At 38.9% G+C, this 24,799-nt stretch overlaps 2 protein-coding genes across 19 annotated transcripts in view; one reads left to right on the top strand and one right to left on the bottom strand.

The window, feature by feature from the left end:
- Positions 1-10,182, top strand: part of FUBP1 (far upstream element binding protein 1) — a 37,288-nt gene extending 27,106 nt beyond the window's left edge. For all 6 annotated transcript variants that reach the window (XR_012624134.1, XM_074832340.1, XM_074832338.1 and 3 more), the window contains one exon: positions 9,151-10,182. Coding sequence is in view for 5 of the 6 variants with exons in the window: in XM_074832340.1 (XP_074688441.1) it covers positions 9,151-9,168 (18 nt within the window). In the remaining variant the exon portion in view is untranslated. The remainder of the gene's footprint in view (positions 1-9,150) is intronic.
- Positions 270-23,657, bottom strand: NEXN (nexilin F-actin binding protein). 13 transcript variants are annotated; one of them, XM_074832325.1, is made up of 14 exons: positions 23,604-23,657; positions 15,713-15,794; positions 14,376-14,567; positions 14,160-14,241; positions 13,917-14,065; positions 12,543-12,584; positions 11,220-11,414; positions 10,958-11,128; positions 8,443-8,628; positions 4,196-4,396; positions 2,601-2,822; positions 1,332-1,517; positions 517-877; positions 270-410 (listed from the first exon to the last, which is right to left on the bottom strand). In XM_074832325.1, exons 2-14 carry the CDS (start codon positions 15,737-15,739, stop codon positions 397-399), a joined length of 2,028 nt encoding a protein of 675 aa, XP_074688426.1. In that variant the 5' UTR covers positions 15,740-15,794; positions 23,604-23,657; the 3' UTR covers positions 270-396. The 13 variants fall into 13 exon arrangements, with proteins under 13 accessions (XP_074688426.1, XP_074688428.1, XP_074688419.1 ...); XM_074832327.1 differs by having other exon boundaries at positions 15,713-15,790; positions 23,604-23,625; XM_074832318.1 differs by lacking the exon at positions 23,604-23,657 and adding an exon at positions 23,037-23,297 and having other exon boundaries at positions 15,713-15,790.
- Between the last annotated feature and the right edge of the window lie 1,142 nt (positions 23,658-24,799).

Raw genomic sequence — 24,799 nt, 5'->3', positions numbered from 1 at the left:
ATGCCTCTGGGATAGAGTAAAGTAAAACAGCTTAAATATTCAGTGTTCATGCAAAATATACCCAATAGATTTATACTACTATACCAGTTTCCAGATTGTGTATTTAGCTTTATACTGTTACACAACTGTTGGTCTTCAAATGTGGGAGTACTATTATAATTCAGCTTTTTCCTTTAGTTGATCTTTCATACATTGATTCCTTCTTTTTAGCCTTCAATACCAATTTTTGTATTGAGCAAGAAACCTGTACACTCACAATTTGAAGGTTATTCTTATCTGATGCAGGAATGACAAATCAATGCATATCCTTGCTTTCTTTAGTTGACCCCATCAGAGAAAGAGATGATGCAATAAGAAAGTTTTGAGGGGAAGAAAGATTCCAGCTAAAGTAGAGCATTAGTAGTCATCAGCTAGAAAATAAAAGGGTTAAGAGAAACAGATAATTAGATTTTCATAATAGGAAAGATGCAAGAAGAATATTTGAGAATTAAAGCAAACTAAAACGCTAACTCTTACTTTCAATGGTGAGAATACAGGTGCTAGCAGATGTGCCTCTGTTGTTGACTGCTTTACACATATATTCCCCTTCATCTTCTGGGAAGGTTTCTGGCAAGTAAAGGCAATAGGTTTCTCCTCTTTCAATATATTGATAGTCCTCAGAGTCCTGCAACATTTCCCCCTCAAACCACCATGTAACTTCAGGTTTTGGTTCTCCAGTAATTTTAACTGTAAATCTCACTGGCTCGCCATCAACAACAGATGTGTTTTTCAGTGACTTCTTAAACCAGGGAGCTCCAGATCGAGCTTGATCCTCCTCATCTTCGCAAGTAGAACCATTAATAATACTTCCCTCTTCTTCTTCTTCTTCTTCCCTTTTCTGTTTTAAAATAAGTCGATTTAGAATATTGAAAGTGGCAATAGCAGTATGACTGCTAGTGATATGTATTTTCTCAGAAACATAGTTTCTGTAATCAGGGGAAATGCCACACCTGTCCTCACTAGATAACATAATGCACTGAATCTGGATACGAAACAGGCAGTAAAATGGATTTTAATGAGGCCAGAACCTCAGGGTAAAATACAGGCATGAATGCAGATTCCATTTTAAGACTATTCAAAAGGATACAATGAACTTTCTTTGCAGTATTTCTCTCATACTCTTCAAGAATATGTGAAAACACCAAAAGCAATTTTACATTATTGCAGCAATTCACAGCAGCTGTTAAGTATAATGTTCCTTTTATACCTTTGGCAGTGGTGCCAGCAGTGGTAATCGGATGCTAAGTTAAAGGACACTTAGGACTGAAGAAAAGGTATTTTCTAATTTATACCTTCTGTAACGCAGCATCAATTTCCTTTTGTTCAAACTGCATGCGTAGTAATTTCTGTTCTTCAATTCTCCTCTGCTCCTCTTCTTCCCTGGCTCTTGCCATTTGCTCAAAACGGGCTTTCATGTTTACTTTATGAGTAAATGGAGCCTCAGATTTCTTGGCTGGTCTCACATCTACCTCCTCATCCTTGGGAAAAAAAAAAATTTATACGATTTACTACCTTTTAAATGTGTATGATAATAAAACTAGTATTGTAGAGCAGTAATTCTTAACTGAGCAAAGCCACCCAGTCCTGTTTTTCTCAGAAGTTTGTTTAATGTTGGGTTTGAGATCAAGTCTCGTAACAATTTATCCCAGGGATAGGGCAAAATACTTGCAGAAGTAATTTCAAAAAAGTTATGTAGAAAAATACTTCTGAAAACTTATTTTCATACAGAAGTTAAATAACATCTTGTGTCAATGGTAAAACCTTAGTGACTTGACTTTCATGCCATGATATTATAGTAGCTTCAACTCCTAATGCAGGTTGACCTTACAGAAACATAATTGCAGTGTCAGTCGTTAAAAGCTCAAAAACAAAAGATAGGCTTTGAGCTGATACTGAAGTGACTGACTGCTGTGGATAACAACCTTAGAATGAGACTCAGATCAGGCTTATTGACTGGCACTACCACATGATTATGTCATGAAAGCTCACATCAGTGTTTTGGGTCATAGAGCATAGTGTTGATTTACTGGTTAGACTGATAGCTTCATTTCTTGTTTTTCCCCTCTGAAAAAATGTGAGAGGTTCCACTCTGAAGCATAGATAAGTAGACATCCTTCTCTGCTCTACCCTGAGAAATTAGTGAAGAAGATAAGACTCTATCTTCAAACTGTTTTGTTTGGATCTTTTTTCTTAATTCATAGAGTGGAGAATGAGTTAGAGTTCAGGAGGAGAAGCAATTCATGTGATGCTTAATTCTCAAACGTGAATGTTTCAAACCCACAGGCTGGTAGGTTTCAGCTTGTTACCATGCTGAATTGAGAACTTTGAGCAAAAAAAAAAACCAGATCTCTGCTTGACCAGATGACTGATAATAAACTGGTGCTGTTTCCTTTAGGGATGCTGAGGTGAGGCCCCCTCATGCATCCAAAGGAGGGAACAGGAAAGAAGGGAGAAAATTTTGAAAATACAGCAAACTTTGCTGAAAGCAGCAGCACTGTCCCCTCCTGGATCATTAGTGTGCTAGCTGGGTATATCATTAACACACACACAATGCAACTTACCTCTTGAAATTTTTCAGCTTCTCTTTCTCTTATTTCTTCATCCATTGCTCTTCTCTTAGCTCGCTCTTCTTCAATCTTCTTCTGTATTTCTTCTTGAGACAGTTGTCCTATTTTTTCAAACTTGCTTTTTAAGTTCTTTGCCTGAATAGAACCACTTCTTTTTAGCTTTATTAATTCTTCATATTCTTTGCTTAGCTCAAAAGTTTCAGACTCTTCTTCCAGCTGTTCAGAAATTACAGAATGTGTAAGATGGAAAATGCCCTAGTTATTTTTATTACCTGTTCTTCCCACAGATAGGTGTAACTTAATACACTTGAAGGTCTCAGCTATTTGAAACCAGCACAGAGACCTTTTCCCTCTAATTTTTTTTTTTCCCCCGTTATTCTCAGGATTACTGCGTTTGTATTGCATCTTAACTAGGTACAGATTTCAGAATACCTTGCTTGAATGTACCCTTTGTTTAAGTATTGCTGTCAATAAACCACAAACTCAGAAAACCAGGCACCTAGCAATACAAAATACTTAGGATCTGTAATTTACCTCTTTGCTTTACTTGCAATATGATATGAAATAACTTTCTAAAATACAGCTACTTTGTTAAACAGAAAATTATTACTTTTTTTAAATTCAGTAAAAAGCAAATGAGATTCCAGGATGTCATGGCTGGAAAAGAAATGGCAGTTCTGAATCCTGTAGTCAAACCACATCTGAAGCTGTAATTGTTGATACTTTACTCCCTCCTTTTATGACCTCTGACAGCAAAGATGTATGTGCATTTTAGCTGGATGTCCCCATCTCGCCCTTCTTCCTCAGGATGTGTAATACAAAATTTACTTACAGGGTAAAAGCTAGAGCCTTTATTACTCACTCCAGCTTTGCTTAACAAAAATAAATAGATATATATATAAATTATATAAGTAAATTACACAAATATATATAAATAAATTACAAAAGTAAATAAATGTAGTCCTCTAACATTCAAAAGGGAATAATAAAGAATTGCCACCCACAGATCAAATTGAAGTGTAAAGTTCACAAACATGTTTTAGACATCTGGTATGCAAAGCAAATTTTGTGTGTGATTTTTAAAATCAGCTGTGACAGTCTTCAAACCCTTGATACACTGGTTAGAAATAAGTTGAGGCCACCGTAACTCTTTCCTAATTAACACAGCATTCCCTTGAGGAAAAGCAAGAATTTTGCGCTCTCCTACTTTCCATTTTTGTATTTTCATTTGGGAACTAGGTGTTTCTGTTCTGTATTATAAATATTACATAATCATTTTAGTAATACTGTAGAATTTTCAGAAGTGACTAAAATGAAATTAAAAATTTGAAATTGTGTTTTTAAGGGTGGCAAAGGATAAAAGCATTTTAGTGGTAGATTAGTGATGAAAATGTATCTTACTAGACACAATGTTACGTTTTAAAAATGTATTTTTCTATTTTTCATTTTCACATAAAGTATTGATTTAAAATTCCTTTTGAAGGAATCTTCAGTTACAGTCTTAAACTTTGAGATTTTAGTAATTAACTGAAATGATCTATTATATTTTTTATTCAGAACACGCTTAGCATATCCTTAGATATACAGACCTCTCCCATTTCTTGTCTTAACTGTTGAAATTCTTGCTTTTCCATTTCCAACTTTTGCCTACGCTCTTCTTCTGTGCGTCTCTTTTCTTCTTCCATTTTTTGTCTCAGCAACTCCTCAAAATTAATTTCCAGTTTGCCAGGTATGAGGGATTCTTGAGAAACTGTTTTAAACATTTCTGGTGATTCATCATCCAGCACCTGCTGGGAATTCAGAGTATTAATGATACATCCTAAAGGTACCTGTGATGAAATCTCAGCATTGCTCAGACAAAGATAACCAAATATTTTGCCACATCTGCCACAGTATAGTAAGATGCAATATGACATGTGGGTATTCCTCTAATTTTTGGGAGGGATTGTGTTTGGGGCGTTTGTGTTTGACTTTCGCTCTTTATTATTGCAATGCTAAACTTTCATAATGAAGATGATGTTAATTAAAATGCAGTCTTTTTTGCAAGATGATGGAGGTGATTTGCAAGATGATGTTCTCAAAATGCAGTTTGGGGACCTGAAACAGTTCATTCCTGTTTATTTCACAGAATATCATTAGACAAAGTACTTGTGTTTAACTGTCATTGCTCTTAACACTGAAGTACATATATCTGTAATATTTTTTGAAGCAAACGAATTATATTCCTGTTATTAAGCAATATTAGTATTCCCAGTAAGGATAACTGAACAGAACTTTCTACAGGAAACTTTCCTTCTGCACAAATTGGTTATGCTAGGTTATGTTGCCAGTTCATTGCTTTGTACAACCCAACAGCAAGGGCTTCCTCCTCTCCCAGTCCTTTTCTCAGGCTTCACAGTAGGGTTGGGCTTTGGTCATTCATGAACAGTTTGCTTATTCTGTAGACTAATTCACAGAAGATGGAAGGGCCTAGGAAAGGCAGTTTTCATTACTTCCAAAAGCAGGAAGTGTAAGAACAAACATTTTGTCAGACTGAATTTGTTGAAGCAAAGCATGACTAAAATATGAAACTGTATGATACAAAAATGGCCAGGTAGCATGACAGTCTTGAGTTATGCAGGAAGATTTTAAAATAACTTTTTGATAAAACCTATATAAATGTATGTTTGTTAATAAATTTACATAGTTACATGCACAGAGGTTGTTTCAGCAGGAATGTTCTGTAGATAAATGCGTGAGTTGGGCTCAGATACTGATCTAGAACTGTGTGGTGATGTGGCGTTTGGCACTATTTAATTGGGGCATGTTTGAAAAGCCTTGTGGCAAACATGGAAGAGCCCAATGTGCCTTAGACTGTGTAGGCATTCGCAAAGTAGTAATTGGTCAAGTGCTAGAAAGCATTAGAGAAGCAAAACTTTGAGAAATTGTTTTGACTAACTATATAAAGAAACAGAAAATAAACGTATTTTTTAAAAGATTCTTTGGCACTCCCTTTTCATTCACTTACTGCTGTTGTAACTTACACCTTTCACTGCTGTTTGTGCCGTCTTAGTTTGTAACACTGTCTTGACTTACTTTGCCCATATCCTTTTTATTTGTCACTGCTCTTTCAATAGTTTTTTTGGCCCGATCCCACTCAAATACTGCTATTCACTGTAGATGTCCTTCAGGTTTTCCCTCTGAGTAAGCTTACAGTTGGACTTCAGCTCCACCATTCCTTCCATTCTTCATTCGTTTTACATAATGTGAGCGTATTTGTTGAAATTGTATTACAGAGAAGTGGAGTCAAAAAACAAAGCTGTAGACTATTTCCTTTAATGAAAACAATGCATAGCCACATAGTTTTCAGAGGCTAGCCACAGCTAAAGTAGCAAAGAAATGTGAAAGTCTCTTGCTTGTGATGCATTAGTTCATATGCTTATCACTTCAAAAAGATATAGAAACTAAGTGAATATGAGAAGCATTGATTCAAAATTTACCAATGCATGCATGTATAAACTTTAAAAAGCTGTCTATGTGAGCAAACTAGCAGCTGTCTATTCTGTATTTTCAAATCGGTAAGTTATGAAAAGACAGTATGCCAACTTATTCCTGGTTAAAAAACACAGAAAAAAATTCAGCTGAAGTGTGGGATGCACAAAACCCTTGTGGTTAGTTCAGTAAATATTTTAGCCCTATTTTGTGAAGTGAGGCCATACTTTTTTTTTTTTCTGCAGAGTGGGAACAGATGGTAGTGAGAAACAGTCCTGTAACAACCATAGTTTGCAGCACAGTCAATCAGTTTTCAGTGGGCAATGACTGATACAAAGTAGAAGATTTCTTTTGTTAATGCTAAGACAGGTTCTTTATGCAGTCTCCAATGGAAAGAGACTGACAGGACTGAAAGATGAATGCTTCATTCTGAAAGCGATCACATTGATAATGGGAAGCATGGAAGTATAAATGTGAAATAGGGAGATCCTTCCAAAAGGAGGTGACATTTGTGTTTTCCAGCAACAATATTACTACTTCCATGTCTGTATACTTTGAAAGCGAAATTAAAATTACTAATCATGAAAAAGGTTCTAAAATAACTACTTAATTTAAATGCTTAAATAAAAATTGAATGTGAGGTTTTACTGCTTCTGAAAGATGACTAATGTTCTTAAAATGTTTAAAAGCACATCCACATTGTGTAGCTGTGGAAAGTAGAGGAAGCACAGGCTTACATTTTCTGTTACAATGGAAAATGTGGTGTTCATGTTCAGGATGCTAATTAACAGAAAACTTTCAAACATGTATATGCTGAAAATACATTTTCAGTTAGTTTTTTTTAATTACTGTCTTCACTGTCTGCAGTTACAATGCAATCATAGACTCTGTGCTGCATCTAATGGATTAAACCCTGTTTAATCTGTGAGATTTTTCTTGCCTGGACACTTGAGTTTAGGTTCTTGCTACACTGAGGCAGAAGAAAGCGATTCTTAAGAAAGCAGGAAAAAGCAGAAGACAGCACCTACTTTCTTTGCTTTCCTTTAGTTGTCTGCTAACTTTTCATAAAAATTGTAATGGCAGAAGTCCAGTAGCACTCATTTTTTTTTTTTTTTCTAGTGGCTTTAGCTTCTTTTTTCTCACTTTGGAGGTATGGACAGACATTATTTTCCATAATTGCTTACCAGTTGCAGTACGAATTTACATTGTAGTTTCTCTAGGTAGTCTTTCAGTGTAGAGGTCTTTGGCCCAGTTTTCAGGCAGAGGGAGCACTGCTAGCAATATTAGTAGTCATACAAAGTTTTAATTTGTCTCACAAGCAGTGCTTTGAATGGTGAGGAGAATTTTATTAGGCATATGCTGTTGGTCTTTCCTAATAAAACCACAGAGGGGAATGTAGGAAGACGCTGCTAGTTGAGTGGGTTATTCCACAGTTCTGTATGGCATGTCTTGTCCTTCCTTTTGAAATGAACAATACTTAGTTTTAGTTGATATTTGTGTATTTTAATACTGTATTTCCTAACATCCACCAATAAGTAACTGGCTTATACCCAAAAGCCTGCTGAATCTTGAAGCTATTGGAATAAGCATGAAGAATACAGTGAAAAGCTCCACGCTAGTTATTTTTTGTAAACAATGTTGTTGCCACCCTCTGAAATTGGGCATCTTTCTCTGCTTTCAGGTAGTGTCAGTATGTCAATCCTAGGTCCCTGAAAATTTATCTTCAGTATAATCTTCCCTCAAATTTTGGAAGTCATTGCATATCACAGAAATCTGTATTTCTCTAAGGAAGTTCCGTGTTACAAATTTTTCTAATGGTAAATGTCACAAGTTACTTTTCTGTTTCTCTGAACAAGCAATGAAATACAATGAAAACATCAATTAGCAGAGTTTGGCCTCCTTAATTTTTCCTTCCTAAAGGGCCACAGATGACTAAAATTTGTACTTGCAGTGAGCACTTTTCTATTATGCCATTAATGCTGTTTTAGCTAGTAAGAGCTGGTTGGTGGACACCCTGTAAAGGTAGGAAGATAAACTTGGAGGAGTAAAAGGAATTGGTGAAAACTTTTTGCTTTCCAAGTTTGTTGCATCTAGCCTATTAATACCCATTGGACACAATATCTGGTTTTTACTAGACTATTTAAAATCCTTTCTAGGCTTGCTGTGAGGAGGGATTGTTCTGTGATGATTTTTGGTAAATGATTGATTAGTTTACTACCTTCTAATAAGTAGTGAGGTGAACTAATTAATGAAGGACTTTAGGCATGCATTCCTATCTGTATTTAAAGTTTTTTTGCAGAGCTGCTTTCCAGTTCAGTTGAGACTTAGGTAAAAATTAACTATATACTAAACAAAAATGCCATACCATGTTCTTCCTTGCTTCAGCAAATGCTCTTTTCTCCTCTTCTATGCGTCGTCTTGCATCTTCTTCTGCTTTCTTCTTTTCCTCTTCTCTCCTCTGTCTTTCTATTTCCTCAAAACTGAGTCTGAGTTTACCAGGACGGAATTCTTTAACAGAATTTTCAGATTCTTCATCGCCACCTTCATTTATCTTCAGAGAAGAGGGAGAGGAAAAAATAGAAAGGACTTACCCAAACATAAAAATATTCTTTATAATAAATAAATACTCCGTTAATTTCTTTCTGATCTTTTTATTAGTGTTTCTTTCTCCTGGGAAAAAATAAATCAAGAGTTTCATTCCTTTAAGAAACATTTTAGTCTTGGCTTTAGCCAGGGGAGGGAGAAAAGAAGCATATTTCAGCATCCTATATATAGCTTCTATAATTCTTAAAAATCTGTTAAGTGTAATTTAAAGAACAATGTGTTATCAGGGAATGGCTGAACATATTTTATGGTCTCAGGTTGGATCATTTACTGTAAATCACTCCCTATTCACTTTCTTTACATCACTTTCATAGACCTTTATACCATCAAGTCTTTTTGTTTGCATATAAATTGTTTTCACCAATGCACTCACCAGTTAAAAAAATGCTGTAGAGTTTTATAGCAAAACTAAATCAATTAACATTTTGCTATTACTCCAGACTGAGATTCTTGTTTCTTTTCTTTGTAGACATTTAATCATCACTGAAGAATGGGAATTGAGATACTCTGATCTATTCAGTATTGCTTGTCTCCAGTGAACACTCATCTGCTAAGAGAAGCCTGTGGTTTGCAAACTGCAATCAAGAACAAAAGAACGAACCATCCTCAGAAGACATCTCAGAGTGCTTTATTTGTTAATGGAGGAACTGGACTGAGAACTGTCAGAGTATTGATAATCCAGATTTCTGTATACTGCAAGCAGCCCTGGGACTGGTATGTGGGGTAGCCAGTTAAGGGAATTACAGAAATCTTTTCTTTGGAATTTATAGGGAAAAAAGAAAGAATTGAAGGAAATTGACTGCTGAAGTCTTCCTTTAAGAAAACTTTGACTTTAAATTTTGACAACCACTGATACCAGATCAAACTGCATGTTAGAAAATTTCTTTTGAGGTAGAGAATTTGTAAATTACTTTATATTACTTAATAAATGCATATACATAAGGGTGGGAGACGTGAACAAAACTTCAGTTAGAATGACTGGTAACACCATGAAGTTCTCTCTCCTTCATTTTCTTCCCTTCTCTCCTTCACCGGTATCCCCGGCCCAACCCCAAATAAAAAGAAAAAAGTGCATTATTGATATAATGTCAAGGTGATTGGTGTGGAAAGGTTAAGTGATTTGTTGAAGGTGGGGGTGGAGAAGTAAACGACAATTTGGGTGTCTGCCTAAACCTAGAACCGTCTCAATTTGGAGCAGTCGGGAATTTCAGTGTTTCAGCTTTCTGGAGGTTCTGTGGTAGGGTTTTTTTCCTAGAGAATATAAACTTCTTGCATGTTTTTGAAATATAGTCAATATAGTGATCCTGAGCTGTTTGTCCAAGAATGTTCATTCATAATTATACTCTGTTTAAGTTAGTAAATTCCTAGAAATAATATTTTCAAAGATTTCATGTAAGATTAAAAATTCATTTCTCATTAATCATCTTTGTATGTGAATTAACAGTCATAATGATCATGATTGTACAGGGGAAAGATACTTAAATACAGAACTTAAACAATGCTTTTGGAAATGGAGTACAGTAAAGTGAGGAAATATAGAACTAAGCTATCTGGTATATCTATGTTAATACTAAGGGTATGATTCCTTTAGTATGATTGAAGAACAAACTATAGTGAGGTCTGCTTATAGTTGATCTAAAATAAGTCTGGCTTATGATAAAGAACACATGGAGGCAGTTTTACAAGTAATATAAAATAGGAAAGATGAGCTGCATTTCTGAAAATTTGGGGCTTAATCTAGTAATTTCTAGTATATTGTTGTTTATGTCAATACATACAAGAGAGCTGACCTGTCTTTTTTCATAAGACAGAAGTTGTAACTGATGTATTTATCTATCATATTTATAAATAAATATGAGAATAAGAAATAGCATTCTGTTACTACAGAATGTTTTCATCAAAAACTGGTAACTGAAACATCTTGAAGCACTATTTAAGAACAAAACAGACAACTAATTATCTTCTTGAGGACTTACGGCTTTAAGGTACTACAAAGTGTAGCTCTAAAACCTGTTAAGATTGCTGATAAATTTAAAACACCAATGGTTTTACTAAAAGAATGGTTTTACTAAAAGAATGTCTAAAGCGTTATGCCACGGTGGTAACTGAGTTAGACCTAAGGTTAAAAATACATCTTTCAAAAATTAATTTTCAGACACTTAACAGCTTGAAATATAGTTAAAGGAATAAGAAAAAAGAAGGATCAGATACAGGAAAATGTAAAAGCACATCCTATGTGAAAATTCTGTAACAACATGAACAAAACACATATCTACCATTTGCTGTCTAGCTTCTTCAAAGGCACGTCTTTCCTCTTCTAAACGCTGTCTTGCTTCTTCCTCTGCTTGCCGCCTTTGATTTTCCTGTCTTTGTCTTTCAAGTTCTTCAAATGTTACTTTCAGCTTACCAGGAGACAGTGGCTCTTGTTCATTGTCTTCATTTTCACCCTGTGCCAGAAAAATGAAATAGTCATATCTTAAATAATAGATATTTATTTCTTAGTTTTGTTTTTTTTTTTTTTTTAGATGAGTGGTTTACCATGACAAACGAAAGGCACTTGGTTTCCTTAAGGGATTGGTTTTGTTCCTCATGTTTTAGCTTCATTTCTTCATCATGTCTCTCTTGTGGTTCTGCTCTCTCTTTTTCTGTGTTCTCAAAGTTTATTTTCATCTTCCCAGGTGTTTTGGTGGGTTTTACGGGCACTACTGTAACTAGCAGTGAATCATCCCCTTCCTGTCCAAAAAGATAATTATATTTTCATAATGCTTGACTTCTAAATAGAGTAATCTCTTAATGAAACTGCTGTTTTCACCTGTGAGCACAAAAGCTTCCAAAAGAATTACCTGTATTGAGTATTAACCACAAGAATAAACCCATCTGCCTATGGCAGTCACTAGTTTTCTCATGCCTTAAGAGCATCAAGACTGAATTATTATATTTTAAACATAACTACTGGTAAACTCCTTAATTTCTTTACATATTTTCATTAACTGTTAGTTGTAAATATTCATGGTTTGGAGAAAAACAGGTAAAAGTTTGAATACATAGCAGTTGTAGCCACACTGATTCCAGTCTTATATTTACTACATAAAGGATATACTGCAGTTGGAATAAGCTAGTAGTTCTAGAGATCAGTATGTCATTTGTCAGGCAGAGTAATTTTTTTGAAGAATGTTGCTGCTTCAAAGCTATTTTCACAACTTACTTGCCAAAATACATTTTACCCGTTTTTTTTTTTCCACAAAATACCATGATTAACAGGGATACTGTCAAATAACTTACAACTAATGGGTTTTGGGTGGAGTGTTTTTTTCTTCTCTCCAAAACTGTAGTAGGAATGTGATTTTCTTGTGTTAGTGACAGACAATAGGACCTTTGGACCTAGCTTTTTGAAATTAAACATTTATTTGCAATACTTAAAATCCAAACCCATATGTAAATTAGTCAATTATAAAAAAAAAAAAAAGCTAAGGTGTTTGAACATCTGTATATTGACAGAATCCCCTTTTAATTTCAAGTTTAAGGCAAAGAGCTTTTAAGATGATACTTTCCAAAGCCAGAGGACTTAGAGTACCATTACCAGTATACCTCAAATCATTCTGGTGGCTTTGAGTATATATATTTTAGATGTTTGTAACTAACCACAAAGTATTCACAGTGCAGACTCTATTTCAAACTTAAATAAACTGACTTAAAGTACAGACATATATTTCCATATACTTTAAAAATTTGTTAGCTCCTTGGTTGAATTTTAGTTAAGTATTTGTGTGCCATTTTCTAAGTCTTCCCAGCCCAAATTACAATTACAAAACAAAGTGAATAAAAATGTAAGTGAGCATTTCTTTAAAAAAATCTGATTACCTCAGCTGCTGATTCAGTTCCCGTATTGTTAAAGTCATCAATCTATTAAATGAGAATTTCATATGATTACATTACTTCGGCTCTTTGCCTTAGATTTGCAAACACAGAACTGGAAATTCTTTTTGTATCAGTGATACGTGTGTAGCACTTAAATTCACAGAGGTGATAAAGATTGAACCTTTGTTGGAATACTTCAGATAGGTTAGCTTGTTGAGGAGGAGGGAACGTGACATAAAACATCATACAGAAAGTACACTAAAGCATTCTTGACACTTCAGTGATGAACTGAGAAGAGTACTTTAGATGTCCGTCCTTTATTTAAGCATTCCAGAATTGTGTAAAAAGAAAAAAAAAGCTAAAGCAAGCTCATTGATTATTATCTGATTCAAGTGATGTTGTCTTCCCCTGAACTCCTGCAAAAAGCCTATTGCTGTACTTGCATCATATGGTGTGTTTACTTGTTACTGTCTAAAACTAACATGCTTTCTAAAATTCTACATCATATGTACTTCTGCCTTTCAGAGTAGATTAAACATATGCTAGATATATTTCCAGTTAAAAGTACAGATTTAACAGTGTTAAAAGTCTTAGTAAAAAATACTATCCAAGTCCTTGTTGAAAACTGACGACTCCTATAGCACTGTTTTTCCTTTCTTACAACAAAAACAAACCTAAATTAAGGTTAAACAAAAATTTCCTGATGGTTCTAGTCCATCATTTAGACATTCACTCTCACTGAAATATTTGCAGCACTGAAGAAAACTTGCAAAAGGAATTAAATATGATATGCCAATGCAAAATACTGCAGAAGACAGTATTTGCTTCATTGGCATCAACAGAAGCTAGAATCCGTTCATATATATATATATATATATGCAATAAAGATTCGCAAAGTGGCAAAGGAATAAAACATGATCTGGATCTTCATGATTAATGGTTTTTACTGCATTAGTATCTTCTCATTTTTGCCTGCCAGTGGCATTTTCTTATTTCTTCTTGCTTGCCTTAGTTCATCTGTCACTGAACTGTATTCACTAACATATACGTAAAAATTGTCTGAAGGTTGATAAAATGTAAGAAACATTGTCAAATTAGTAAATTCTATAAACTCTTGTATGCATATGACACCAAAATTTCTGCCTGACTCACATTTCTACCAGGTTTATGCCTACCTGGTTTCATCTGTAACTCAAAGTTTAGTGCTTAAAAAAATTGGTACTGTAAAGAAATGAAGATGAAGATACTCTGAACATTATTCCCCGCTTGTAAATCACTACTTTCAGAAATCTTAAGATCAAATCTTTCTGATCAATGCAAAACTTTGTGTCGATTGTTTACAATTACATCCTGACTACTGTGATCAGATGAACATACCTCCTGTGCTTTTTTTGCTAATTCTCTTTGAATTTTTCTTTTCTCAATCATATCTTGTTCAATTCTGCGCTTTCTTTCTTCTTCCATTCTTTTTCTTTCTTCTTCTTGCCTTTGCTTCTCCATTTCTGCAAACTTGCCTTTAACAGTTCCTGTGAATATGAAATACACAGTTCAGTAGTTACATCTAATACTTACCTAGTGAATTATGTGGCCTTATTATGAATTATGTCGGGCCTCTCTTACCTATTAGCTTTGGAACATAACCTTTTTCTATTTTAGATGATTTTGTGTCATCTTCTTCATCAGATCCAAGCAGTTCTTTCATCTAGTTGATGAAACACAAAGTAAACTGTCTTTATACCTTAAATAAAATTCCAATATTATTGTCTTAATGTGAAAAGATTTTCACATATTAAATTGAATATTAAAATAACACAAAATATTTGCAAAGAAAATAACCTCCTGCTTTCTCCTGTTCCATTCTCTCTCTCTAACATATTGTTCTTTTCTTCTTTGCTTTTCATCTCTAGATCTCCTTTGATTCCTTTCTTCCCTTGCTTTCTGCATAGCTTCAAATTTATCCTTTACATCACCCTTGTGAAGCTTGGGCACATAGGATTTTTGGACGGGTTTAGATGAAGAAAGCAGAATCTTGGTGAAGATATAGAAGAAATGAAGATAAGAAAAAGAAGGTTGAAACAGATGGACAGAAATATTCTGATCGGATTAGAAAGAATGTAAGAACATAAAACAGAAATGCATTTGGGATTATGAACTTTGTGCCACTAGCCATCATCGATTAAGCATCATTGTATTTGTTCACACATACTAATAAATACTAAAATATCAAAAACAACATTTAGCATTGTATTACACTTAGACTATAAGTGATTGTAAGGAATAGCTACATACCTAAGTATATGAGCGTACATTTTCAATAACTATGGCTTTAAAAATGAGATACAGATTTGTATTGTTGCTTTCAATCATAAGCAGTCACCAAAGAGCCTCTCTACCCCTAACATTTAAAATAAAGACATAGACATATAATACAATATGTATTTCTTTTGCAACACTTCAACAGCCATATATGGTTTTAAAACAAATAGTATTTGTTCATTTAAAACTTCCAATACATTATATACTTATTTTTTAATATTTAGAGAAGCTCGGAAGTCTGGTGATTTCATGATATGAAGTGCCAAGATCACTGGACTTACAGGACTCTGATACAGCTGATGGACGCTTCTTTGCCAATGCTTACTCTGTGAGTGTCCAAACAGTAAGAGAAGTTCCCACCTATCAACTACTGTGAAGTTTTCTCTCTTTTTACTGTAAAGACTATAGGAATGCTCTTAATACAGTAATGCTGAAAAAAATGGCTGAAAACATTCCATGTTTCATGTTTTCCACCTAAGCCAATAGTTTTTGTTCCTGTTGGTCAGTGAGTCTATGTAGAACTATTTGAAGTAGCCTAATATTTACATTTTAGAATTAGATGTGAATGCTGCCCTGAATTTCCCCCCCAACATTTAAAGTTTCTTCATATCTTGTTACCTTTATTCTACCTTCCTCTTTCATGTTTTTTTTAATAACAGTAAGAACATATTTCACAGATTCCATCAAACTAGATAGTTTCCTTAAGCTACTTTCAAGTGCCCTTCCATTGTCTTAAAATAACAGCAATACCAGCAGACTTTTTTGTTTGTCTTTTACAATGGTTTGTAATTACTCTTTTTGCAAGCATCAGTTGTAAATGACTACATTACTTTGATTACTTTAAAATTGGTACATACCTCAGTTTTCTGTGCAATGTCATTCATGGCTACTGTATTGTGCTCTGCACCTGGTATGTTTAAGATTGCTTTCAGTTTCTACCTGAAAGAAACAGTTGTAGTTATATTCCTTTCTTTTCCTTTTAAATGATGCTTTAACCATCTTCCTGTAAATAAGTTTGCATAGGCTGAAATCGATGTATCACAATTTCATTTGGTCCTTTGAGGCTTTTGAAGACATCAATAGGTTCTAAGTATGCAACGCTAATTAAAAGAACAAGCTTATGATTCACTATTCATGCTCATAACTCCTCTATATAGTCCTTGATATTGGTTTTTAATTTCCATTAAAAAAAAAAAAAAACAACCCAACAAAAAAAAACCAAAACACAAAACCTTGGAGCCAAGCTCTGGCTGCCCTGGCTGGTTGCGAAACTGTTTTTCTCAATACTCATGCTAGCAGAAAGGAATGTGCTCTGCACCTCCGCCGCTCTGCTTCAGCCTACGGTATGAGCCAGTCAGCTCAGGCTGCATGAGGTTTGTGGAGTGCTCAGGCCAAAACCCCACAGCCTCCTGGAGACGCTGCTGGCGGGGGAAAGGGCCTGGTGGCTGGGGGAACCTACCTGCGCCTCAGAGACGCAGCTGGATCTCCTGCCCGGGTGAAGGCTCTTGCCTGAGTCTCAGCCGGGCTGGCAGCTCTCGCAGCTCTTCACCCAATACGTGAATACAAAATAATGCTTTCCTTTCTCCTAGGACTATTCTAGGAAAAACTAGTTCTAAAAACTATGAAATGAGTTAGATAAGCCACATACATACCTTAGAGAAAGTATTTATATCCTTTAATTGTGGGCTGGAAATTGCACTGCATTTTTTAAGAGAAAAGCGTTACAAATTTTAAATTATACTATATTTATTAGGAACCTAACTGAATGCACAGTTCAGGGCAAGCCTGTTCCTTTTTTTTTTTCTTTCTTTTTCCTTTTTTTTTTTTTAAATCATCGGGTCTATCAGAGGTTGTGGGAGGAAGGAAATCACGACGTGACTCCAGCACCACTGCTGTCTGTACTGTACCAATGCCCTGAGTCCCAGGCAAGCCTAGAAGCTCAGTGTGCTAAACGGTGCAAACAAACGGACTTAAAGGCTCGAAGTAAAAAGGCTGGAAAAGTAGCTTACTGCTGGAAGGGACTTCTCAGTCATGGTTTAGAGGAACTGAAGTCAGGGCATTTCATGATACAGAAAGTTAAGTTCTTACTAGGTCTTAGCCTTTAAGTTCTCTAATTCTTAATTATAAACATAATAAACATGGGAATTTTTATGTGGTGCTAAAAATAAAGAACATTAAGTGTTATTTTCATATAAGCTTTTCAAAAATACACCAATGTCATCAATGCTCACTGGTGCTGCTGTAGCTATACAGATTGAGTGAGATTCTTGGATGTCTTGGGATGTTTTTCCCAATGAAAGCAGTCACAACATATGAAACAAATAAGAGCATTTAGCTACCAATCCCTGCTCAGATTTACAAATTCCAAACTCTTCAGCTTCAACAGAGATGTTCTGGAGAACATTTGGGTGTTCCTTTTCAACAAATGGGTATGGAAAGTCATTCCCCTCCAAATCAGAGTTGACAAATACCTCATTTGCAGACTGACAGAAGTCTAAAGCATTTCAGTTTGTCACTTGTGAACACATGAACGTAAAATTACTAAGTGCTAGTTCCTATTTAGACTGTTTCAGATTAGCAGTAGCATGTTAAAATTCTGTTGTGTCTAGAAAGGCAGATAATTTCACTAGCATTCTTGTGGTGTCAAGGTCCCTATATACTTTATTATGCATATGTATATTCTGCAGCTGAGTTTGCACTTTGTAAGCTTTAGCTTCATGCACTTAAGTAAAATCTACATTGTGATGAGTATAACCTTAAAACTAGTTAAAATTTTCTGACTTCCTCATTTTTCTAAGGAGGTCTTAGACAAGTTCTTCTCTGTTCTCTTCTTTTGCTACTCTGCTTTTTAAATTTCTTCTTCCCTACTTGTGGCTGATAGCCTTTAGCCTTGTACTTCAAATACAGAAGCTGAATAAAAGGTCTACTGCATGAACCCATCAGAAGACAAAGGAGCGTCGTGCACTGGTACAATTCATGCACTGAAGTAGCCTGAGATGTAGAGACCTTCTACCCTTCATACAGGGCTAGTATGTTTGTAAGGCCCAAAAGTTAAGTAAGGCCCAAAGATAACCTTTCACAAGGAATTCCACTTCACCTAAACACCTCAAGTGAAGGCTACTACTAACCTTCACTACAGCAACATACCCTTATCTATATGGCTTCATCTTAAAGTCATTTGAAAACTCACTATTCTAAAGTCTGATTTGCTTATGTGCAATTAATTGTAGGAAGATTATGTTTACAAGTCTGAGAACACACTTCAGCTTTTGAGCTTTTAGATCAACTTTGTCTTGACCCTTTCTGATAGCTCCAACTACCTGAACCCCCTGACAATGTCACTAAGATTGCTGACAGCAGTGAGACCTACCTTCAAATAATAAATCTGAAATTTTCTTTAAAAGTGAAAAAGTTGGAAGACATTTCCTTAGCAAATTCCTGCTGTCTGAACATCTAAAAATGTGCCAGTCCAACAGGTTGTGGGCCTTCAAGATGGGAGATAAGTTTCTGCCATTTGGAATACTGCCATATCTGCTATTACTTTAGGCTACCTTTCAGTTCTTTGGCATCACTAACTCTTAATATGCTTGAAGGTTAGCCAGCTGGCTCTAAGACATTTTGCATCTGCAAGTCATCCTACCTCCACCTTTGATGCTAAAAGATATGGATATAAAGCAGTAGGGCATTAGTAAACATGATACCACCCATGTTTGCACTTTCATCCTTCCCCATGGCAGTTAAACCTTGAGCAGGAACAGCAGCAGGACCCCACCTCAGGCACCCCTCAAGGCAGATGAGTAACTTCCAATAAAGACAATCCAGAATCTTTAAGAAAAAAAAAAAAGCACCCCTTGAGTTTTGGCTTCGGTCTGTGAGGCAGTGACCACTGCTTCAGAACAACAGCGGATTGAAACTCCTTTGTATCTGCCTTACGTATTGTTGCTGAGAAAACAGAAGCAGCTAAACCAAGAAGTCCTGACACCTACAAATCACAGAAGAACAGTGCCTTCATCATCTGGAGAGCTTTGCAAAAGTATGCGGTGATAAACTTCCCAACCCAAGAAACCTTGACCTACTGATTCTCTTGTTAGGGAATGAACTAGTTATATTTTTAAGTTGTGTGTATATATATATTCTTGTTTTGTAGTATGAATTTTCCCACAGAATTCATCTAATATAAGTAATGTTTATTCTTTGAGGCAACAAGAGTCTACTTGTATATGCACTTACTTCAGAAGAGATTTGTTCTATTATGAAGCTGACCAGTCTTAAGATTCAATATCATCTTTTATTTCCTGAGATCAACTTATCTCATGAAAAGCTGTAAGAGCTCCTCATTGAAGCTTCCCACTCAGAAAAATCCCAGATTATAATGTCAAACATAGCCATGATCAAAAAATGCATTCAGCTTGTTACCAGGCTTTTCTTTGCCTATCCAGTCTCATCACTTTAGCGTTCACCTGACGCTAGTCTATTTATTTTTTCTCTCCACATTTTTACCTTCTTATGATTAGAAGAAATATCTCAGGAAATGTTAGTCTGGTGTTATAATGTTTATACTGAAAGTACTAGACTGCAGTTCCACTTTCAAAGGAGGTCTACATTGAGATTTTTCCTAGAAGTGAAATTTAACCTCCATGCTTTGATCAGTATTCCTACCTCTGGAACTGAATGGAAGAGAACATGCCATTGCTAGAATAAACTGACTGGCTGTAATGCTGAGAGTGATCTCGAAGAAGTTTCAATTGAAAATGTAATACAAAACCAATAATGTGTAGGCAACTAGGCAATAGATTAAAAATACGCTGTAAAAAAAAAAATTCAACTGTTTTCAAGCATCTTGTTTGCTGTAAATGGGTAAGCTATCACCTCTGATATGTCTTGATTTGTTATGATCATAGCACTTTTTCAACTTTTCACGCAGATTCCCTAAAACCTTACTTTAGGCAAAATAATCAAAGTGAACAAAGAAAACCATTAAGGGGACACAGAAGGTTTGATGGCTCACAAGTCCCAAAATCCATCTCCTTAAATTCAGTTAATTTCCATTTCCGGAAGGAGGTCGGAGTCCTCAGTTGATCAAAAAGTGTTGTGCAGCTTTAACCAGACAAAAAACCTCCCATAAATAATATAATTCCCCTTCATTAGAAAACACAGAAGTTCTTGCTTTTCAGTGGCGTGATTAACATCCTCACATGAGACACAGGAAAACACCAGCATGTTCCTGAACTAAATATTACATTTTACAGTAGGAGTACAAAGCCAGGACTTTAAAAAAAGTCTAGTTCCTCTGTGATTCCTCCTTTCGGGAGGCCCCCCTGCTGTCCTACGGCTACTGTGAGTTATAAATAAGCCCTTCACGGCACAGTCTAAGTTACGTTTACCATCTGTCTCTTCTTTGTGATCTACTTGCAGGGAAGACTCCATTATATAAGAAAACCATATTGTGAAAGTTGGAAACTCACTACTTGCAGCCAAAGCACTCAGCAGAGGAAAACACAGTCCACAGTGTTAAAATATTTAATGAAATACTAAATAGAACTGGAAAGAGGAGGAGAAAGAGAGCAATGTTCAGCATTTATGTCCTTACTGTAACTTGTCTGGAATGACACTGCCAGTTGTTGTACTAAATTACAGATACTAAAGTAGCTACTAAAATTATCGTGCATAGGGGAAGATCCTGAACTGGCATAAACCGTCAGCTCCACTGAAGCCAATGAGCTATGACAATTAACACCAGCAGTCTAAACTTCACGTTTTGTAAAATACAAAACTACTCCCACTTGCTTGTATTTCCTTCATTAAGTCTTCATAATGAAAGACTAGAATGCTTACCAACAATTGACCCAGATAATTCAATTTCATACACAATCTTTTCCTCAATCTTTGAGTTTATTGCACTTCATCATCTATTGAGAGTCTCATATTAGGGTAGAATAGTCCTTGCAGATACAATATTATTCATAAAAATGTATTTATTATAAAGGATTTTGTCTATGTCTGTTTATATAACATAATAAATGCTCTTAATGTGACAGTGCCATGGAGTCCAACTGCTGTGTTAAAAAAATAAAATCACCCTTCTCTGTAGAAAGATCTGTCTGTTAATTCCTTACTCTCTTCAGGTACTATTATGGGGTACATAGGCTTGAGAGCAAACGTAGTTGGGGCTGAGAGGCTGCTGTGCTATGGGGGAAGCCCTGCTGAGATCTTCTGGCCCATGATTTCATGTTCCAAGATATCTGCTGATCCTAATCAGGAGTGGCAGTAAATTGTGAACCGAGGTCCGCAAGAGAATAATCAGCGTATTTTGCCCCATGCCATGGTTCTTCCAATTCCCGCTGTGTCACAGCGGAAGAGAAGCAGTATGGTTTGAGCTCAACTCCTGTTGACTTCACTGACAGGACTTTAGAGAGCAAGGTACTGAAATGTGCGATACAATACTGGACATGAAGCACTACTGCAATTTGCTTCTTCCCTTCTCCGATGACAGGACCAGCCTATCTGCCTCTTCTCTGAAATCCTCACAGTCAACTCAGACTGACCACGGTGGTGGTCACTGTGCCCGTGCCATGCCTCTGCCCCAGAGGAGAGGTCTCCTGCCTTCGAGGAGATAAGCTGCTGTTTCCACTTGACCAGCGCTGCTCCGCTGGTAGTGCTGGTGCCAGTAAAAACCAGATAGCGTGTAATCCCTTCATGTGAGCGGTGCAGCTGCCTTCAGCACACAGCAAAGGGTCACTCCTATTGCTTCCTGAACTGCTCTTCCCCCGTCATTAACCTCCACCTCCGTTTCCCCACAGCGAGCTTCCAGAGGGCTCACCATGGCACTGTTCCTTGTTAAAGGAGTTTCAAAGCTGAATATCCAAGTATGGTAAATGACAGATTGTCTGACTTCTCTCACTGAGGAAACTACTCATTTAAAATATTCCAGAGGCACTTAGAGAAGGTATTTCTTAGACATGTCTTAAACCATCTACCCAGTTCTTGTATTTCACCAGACTGCGCCTTCTGCATATACTACACATACTCTCATACTTCTGTATGTTCCTTAATACACTTGGCCCTCTTATAAGACTAATGATTATTTTACAATTTCATTTCATTAGACATTTTTCTAAGAGCTCTAAGGTCTCTTAAGACCTGAGATCTAAGACTGAGTACTCTGTCTCCTAGCATGCAGCTACTTGCTGATTAATTTTCAAAAAATACTACTACGTTTCATTAAACATGCTTTTTTCGCAGATACTCATTGTGCTAGCAGAAGCTCTTATTTACCTAAAACAAACTTGATAGCAAATCGCTCGTAAGCTGTCACGGAAGCCCAATATTTTCTTCCAAGCCCTGGCCGTCAGAGTCATCGCCTCAGGGTGAAGCAGAACCTACAAACGCACACAGTCCGACCGCACCAAGCAAGCCGAACTCCTCTTTATGTAGAGACATGTGGCTTATGAACAGGAGCGATTTTCAAACAACTTTTATTAAACGCACATCCCTGAGAGGAGGCACCTTCCAAGGGAGCCCGCACGGCACGGCCCCGCTCCCAGGCTGCCCGACGGCGGCTCCGGCTCCCCGGCGGGATTCCCCGGCGGGATTCCCCGGCGGGCACAAGCTCTCCCTCCCTGCAGCGATCGCATTTAAACGCGGCTACGAGTCGCCGCCGCGGCGGGTGCCGCGCCGTTCCGCTGGCCACCGGCCGCCGAGCCCCGGCCGTGCGGGGACCCCCGCGCCGCCGCCCCGGGGAGCCCCCGCAAGCCTCGCCCGGCGCATCCCGCCTCCTCCTTCCGCGGCGCTGCCCCGCCGGCCGCCACCCCCAGCCCAGGGGCGCCTTGGGGGAGGCCCTCGACCCCCGCCGCGCCCTCCCCGGTGCGAAGGGGGCTGATTCTCCCGAGAGAGCTCCGGGGGGCAACCGGCCGGCGGGGCTGGGAAGGGGGGGGGGCGGCGGGGCGGGCTCCGCGGCGGCGGACGGAGGCGCCGCGGCCGCAGCGGGTCCCTCCGAAGGGCGGGGGGTGTGTGTGGGGTGTGGGGGTGCAGCCCGGGCCCGGCCAGCCCGGGCCCCGCCGCACAGCGAGGGAGCGGGGCAGCGGAGGGGGGCGAGCGCGGGGCGGGCCGGGCTGGGCTGTGCGCGGCGGGGGAGCCCGCCCGAGCCCTCCGTCCCCCCCGCGGCGGCGGAGCCGCTCTTACCTGCGAGCGCTGCCCCGGCGCTGCGGCTGGGCGCGGTGCCGGCGGGCGGGAGCGGAGCGGAGCGGAGCGGCCCTTGGCTGCGCCCGCCGCTCCGCCGCGCCGAGTTTCCATAAAAGTCGCGACGCGCGGCCGGCGCCCGCATTCCAGGCGAGCCCCGCGCCGCGGCAGCTGTCCCGGCCCCGGCCCGCCATGCCCGGCCCCTCGCCGCGGCGGGGGGCGCAAGCCCGGCCGCGCCGACAGGCCCCCGCACCCCCCCGGACAGCCGCCCGGGCCAACAGGCTTATTTTGGGCTGGAAGCACCACGGAGCTATAAATAACCGGGGGAGGGAGGCAGCCCCTCGGCCGCCTCCAGCCCGCGCGCTCCCGGCCGGGCAGGGCACCGGGCCAGCGGCGGGCGAGGGCTCCGCGGAGGGGCCGGGGACCCGCCGCCCGCCCGCCCGCCCTTGAGCTGCCCGCGGCTGAGGCGGCGGCGCCGCGGCTGCTCCACGGCCACTTCCCCGGAGCTCAGCGCCTGCCGTAACGGCCGGGAGCCGCCACCCCGGCGGCCAAGGGTCACCGCGCACCTACCGCAGCCTCCGCGCTCCCTCCCTGCCCGCACCGGCGCCGCCGGCAGCCGCTGGGCCGTGCTCGGCCCGCGGGGAGGCTTTATAGCCGCGGCCGGCGGGTTACGGCCCAGGGAGAGCCACCGACTAAGAATAGCGGTGTGACAGCCAGCTGGGGCAGCGGGAGGAATCTCGCTGTGCCGGACCTGTGAGACGGAGAGTGCGTTGGGCTCACAGCAGCGCCTTTCTCTGGAAACTTTACAAAGCAGAGGCAGAAACATGACTTTATTACATCTGAATACATTCCTTTTCCTGCCTAAAGATGACTGGTTTCCTGCACGTTCCACGGCAAGGTCTCCAGTGCAGAACTCTCCCCTTCCTATCGCACCCGAATTGTGTCTGCCGCACTGGAGCCCAACTTTCAGCTGGATTATAAATATTAGGATGATAACCACATGACCTTAGGCTTTGCAAATCTGAGCAACGGCTAGCAAAGTCAAAACATAAAATCTGTTTGTTGAAGGACAGTGCAGAACTTTGCCCCAGTACCACCCTCAAAAGCACTGCACTCATATTTCTGAAGCAAAGGCACAAGATTTCAGCTTTCAACTCTCAGTAAAATAACAGTTTTCAGCAGATAAACACATACATAACACATATATAACACATATAACCAAATTCGGGCAGATCAAAGCATATATACATTGCCCTTCTACAGCAGTAAGGATTAGACACTTTATATTCTTTGTTTCATGATTTATATTACCCCACAAAAGAAGTCTTATTCCACAACTGGAGCTCACTGTAGCAGTTTGGTTTGGAAATAATCCTGAAAAAACTCATCTCCTAAAAGCAAGAAAAGAGGCAACAGGCACAGAGAGATGAATGCAACTGAACCATTCTGGTGAGAACCATCAGCAGGGATCGGGCCCGCTGCCCCCCCACGGCCCGTGTCACACCACTTACATCTGCTTCGCCTGCGTCATGCCTGCAAGCCACGACAGCCAGCCCGAGGTTGGGGGTTTCTTCATTCATTAAGGTGTCCAGCCAAATCACTTTGTGACTTCCAAGACTAGAAACAGCAATATCTGGCTTTTTGGAGATTCACTGGCCTATGTGTTGAAAATTTATCAATGCTGTGGACCATTTAATAGAAGCAAAATTAAACAGGTTGACAAAATCAGTTTAAAGTAGACAGCTCAAAAGATGTTCCCATTTCAT

This window comes from Strix aluco, chromosome 8 (genome assembly GCF_031877795.1).
Source record: "Strix aluco isolate bStrAlu1 chromosome 8, bStrAlu1.hap1, whole genome shotgun sequence".
NCBI lineage: Eukaryota > Metazoa > Chordata > Aves > Strigiformes > Strigidae > Strix > Strix aluco.
The sequence above is the reverse complement of the archived record's forward strand: the minus strand, read 5'-3'. Positions and strand labels throughout refer to the sequence as shown.

Coding starts and splice junctions, on each gene's coding strand:
- NEXN (XM_074832318.1), bottom strand. CDS start 23,147: ATGGAAACTCGGCGCGGCGGAGCGGCGGGCGCAGCCAAGGGCCGCTCC. Junction 14,242..14,375: donor GGAACAGGAGAAAGCAGGAG/GTTATTTTCTTT, acceptor TTCATCAACTAG/ATGAAAGAACTGCTTGGATC. Junction 11,415..12,542: donor GAACTGAATCAGCAGCTGAG/GTAATCAGATTT, acceptor CTTTTTGGACAG/GAAGGGGATGATTCACTGCT.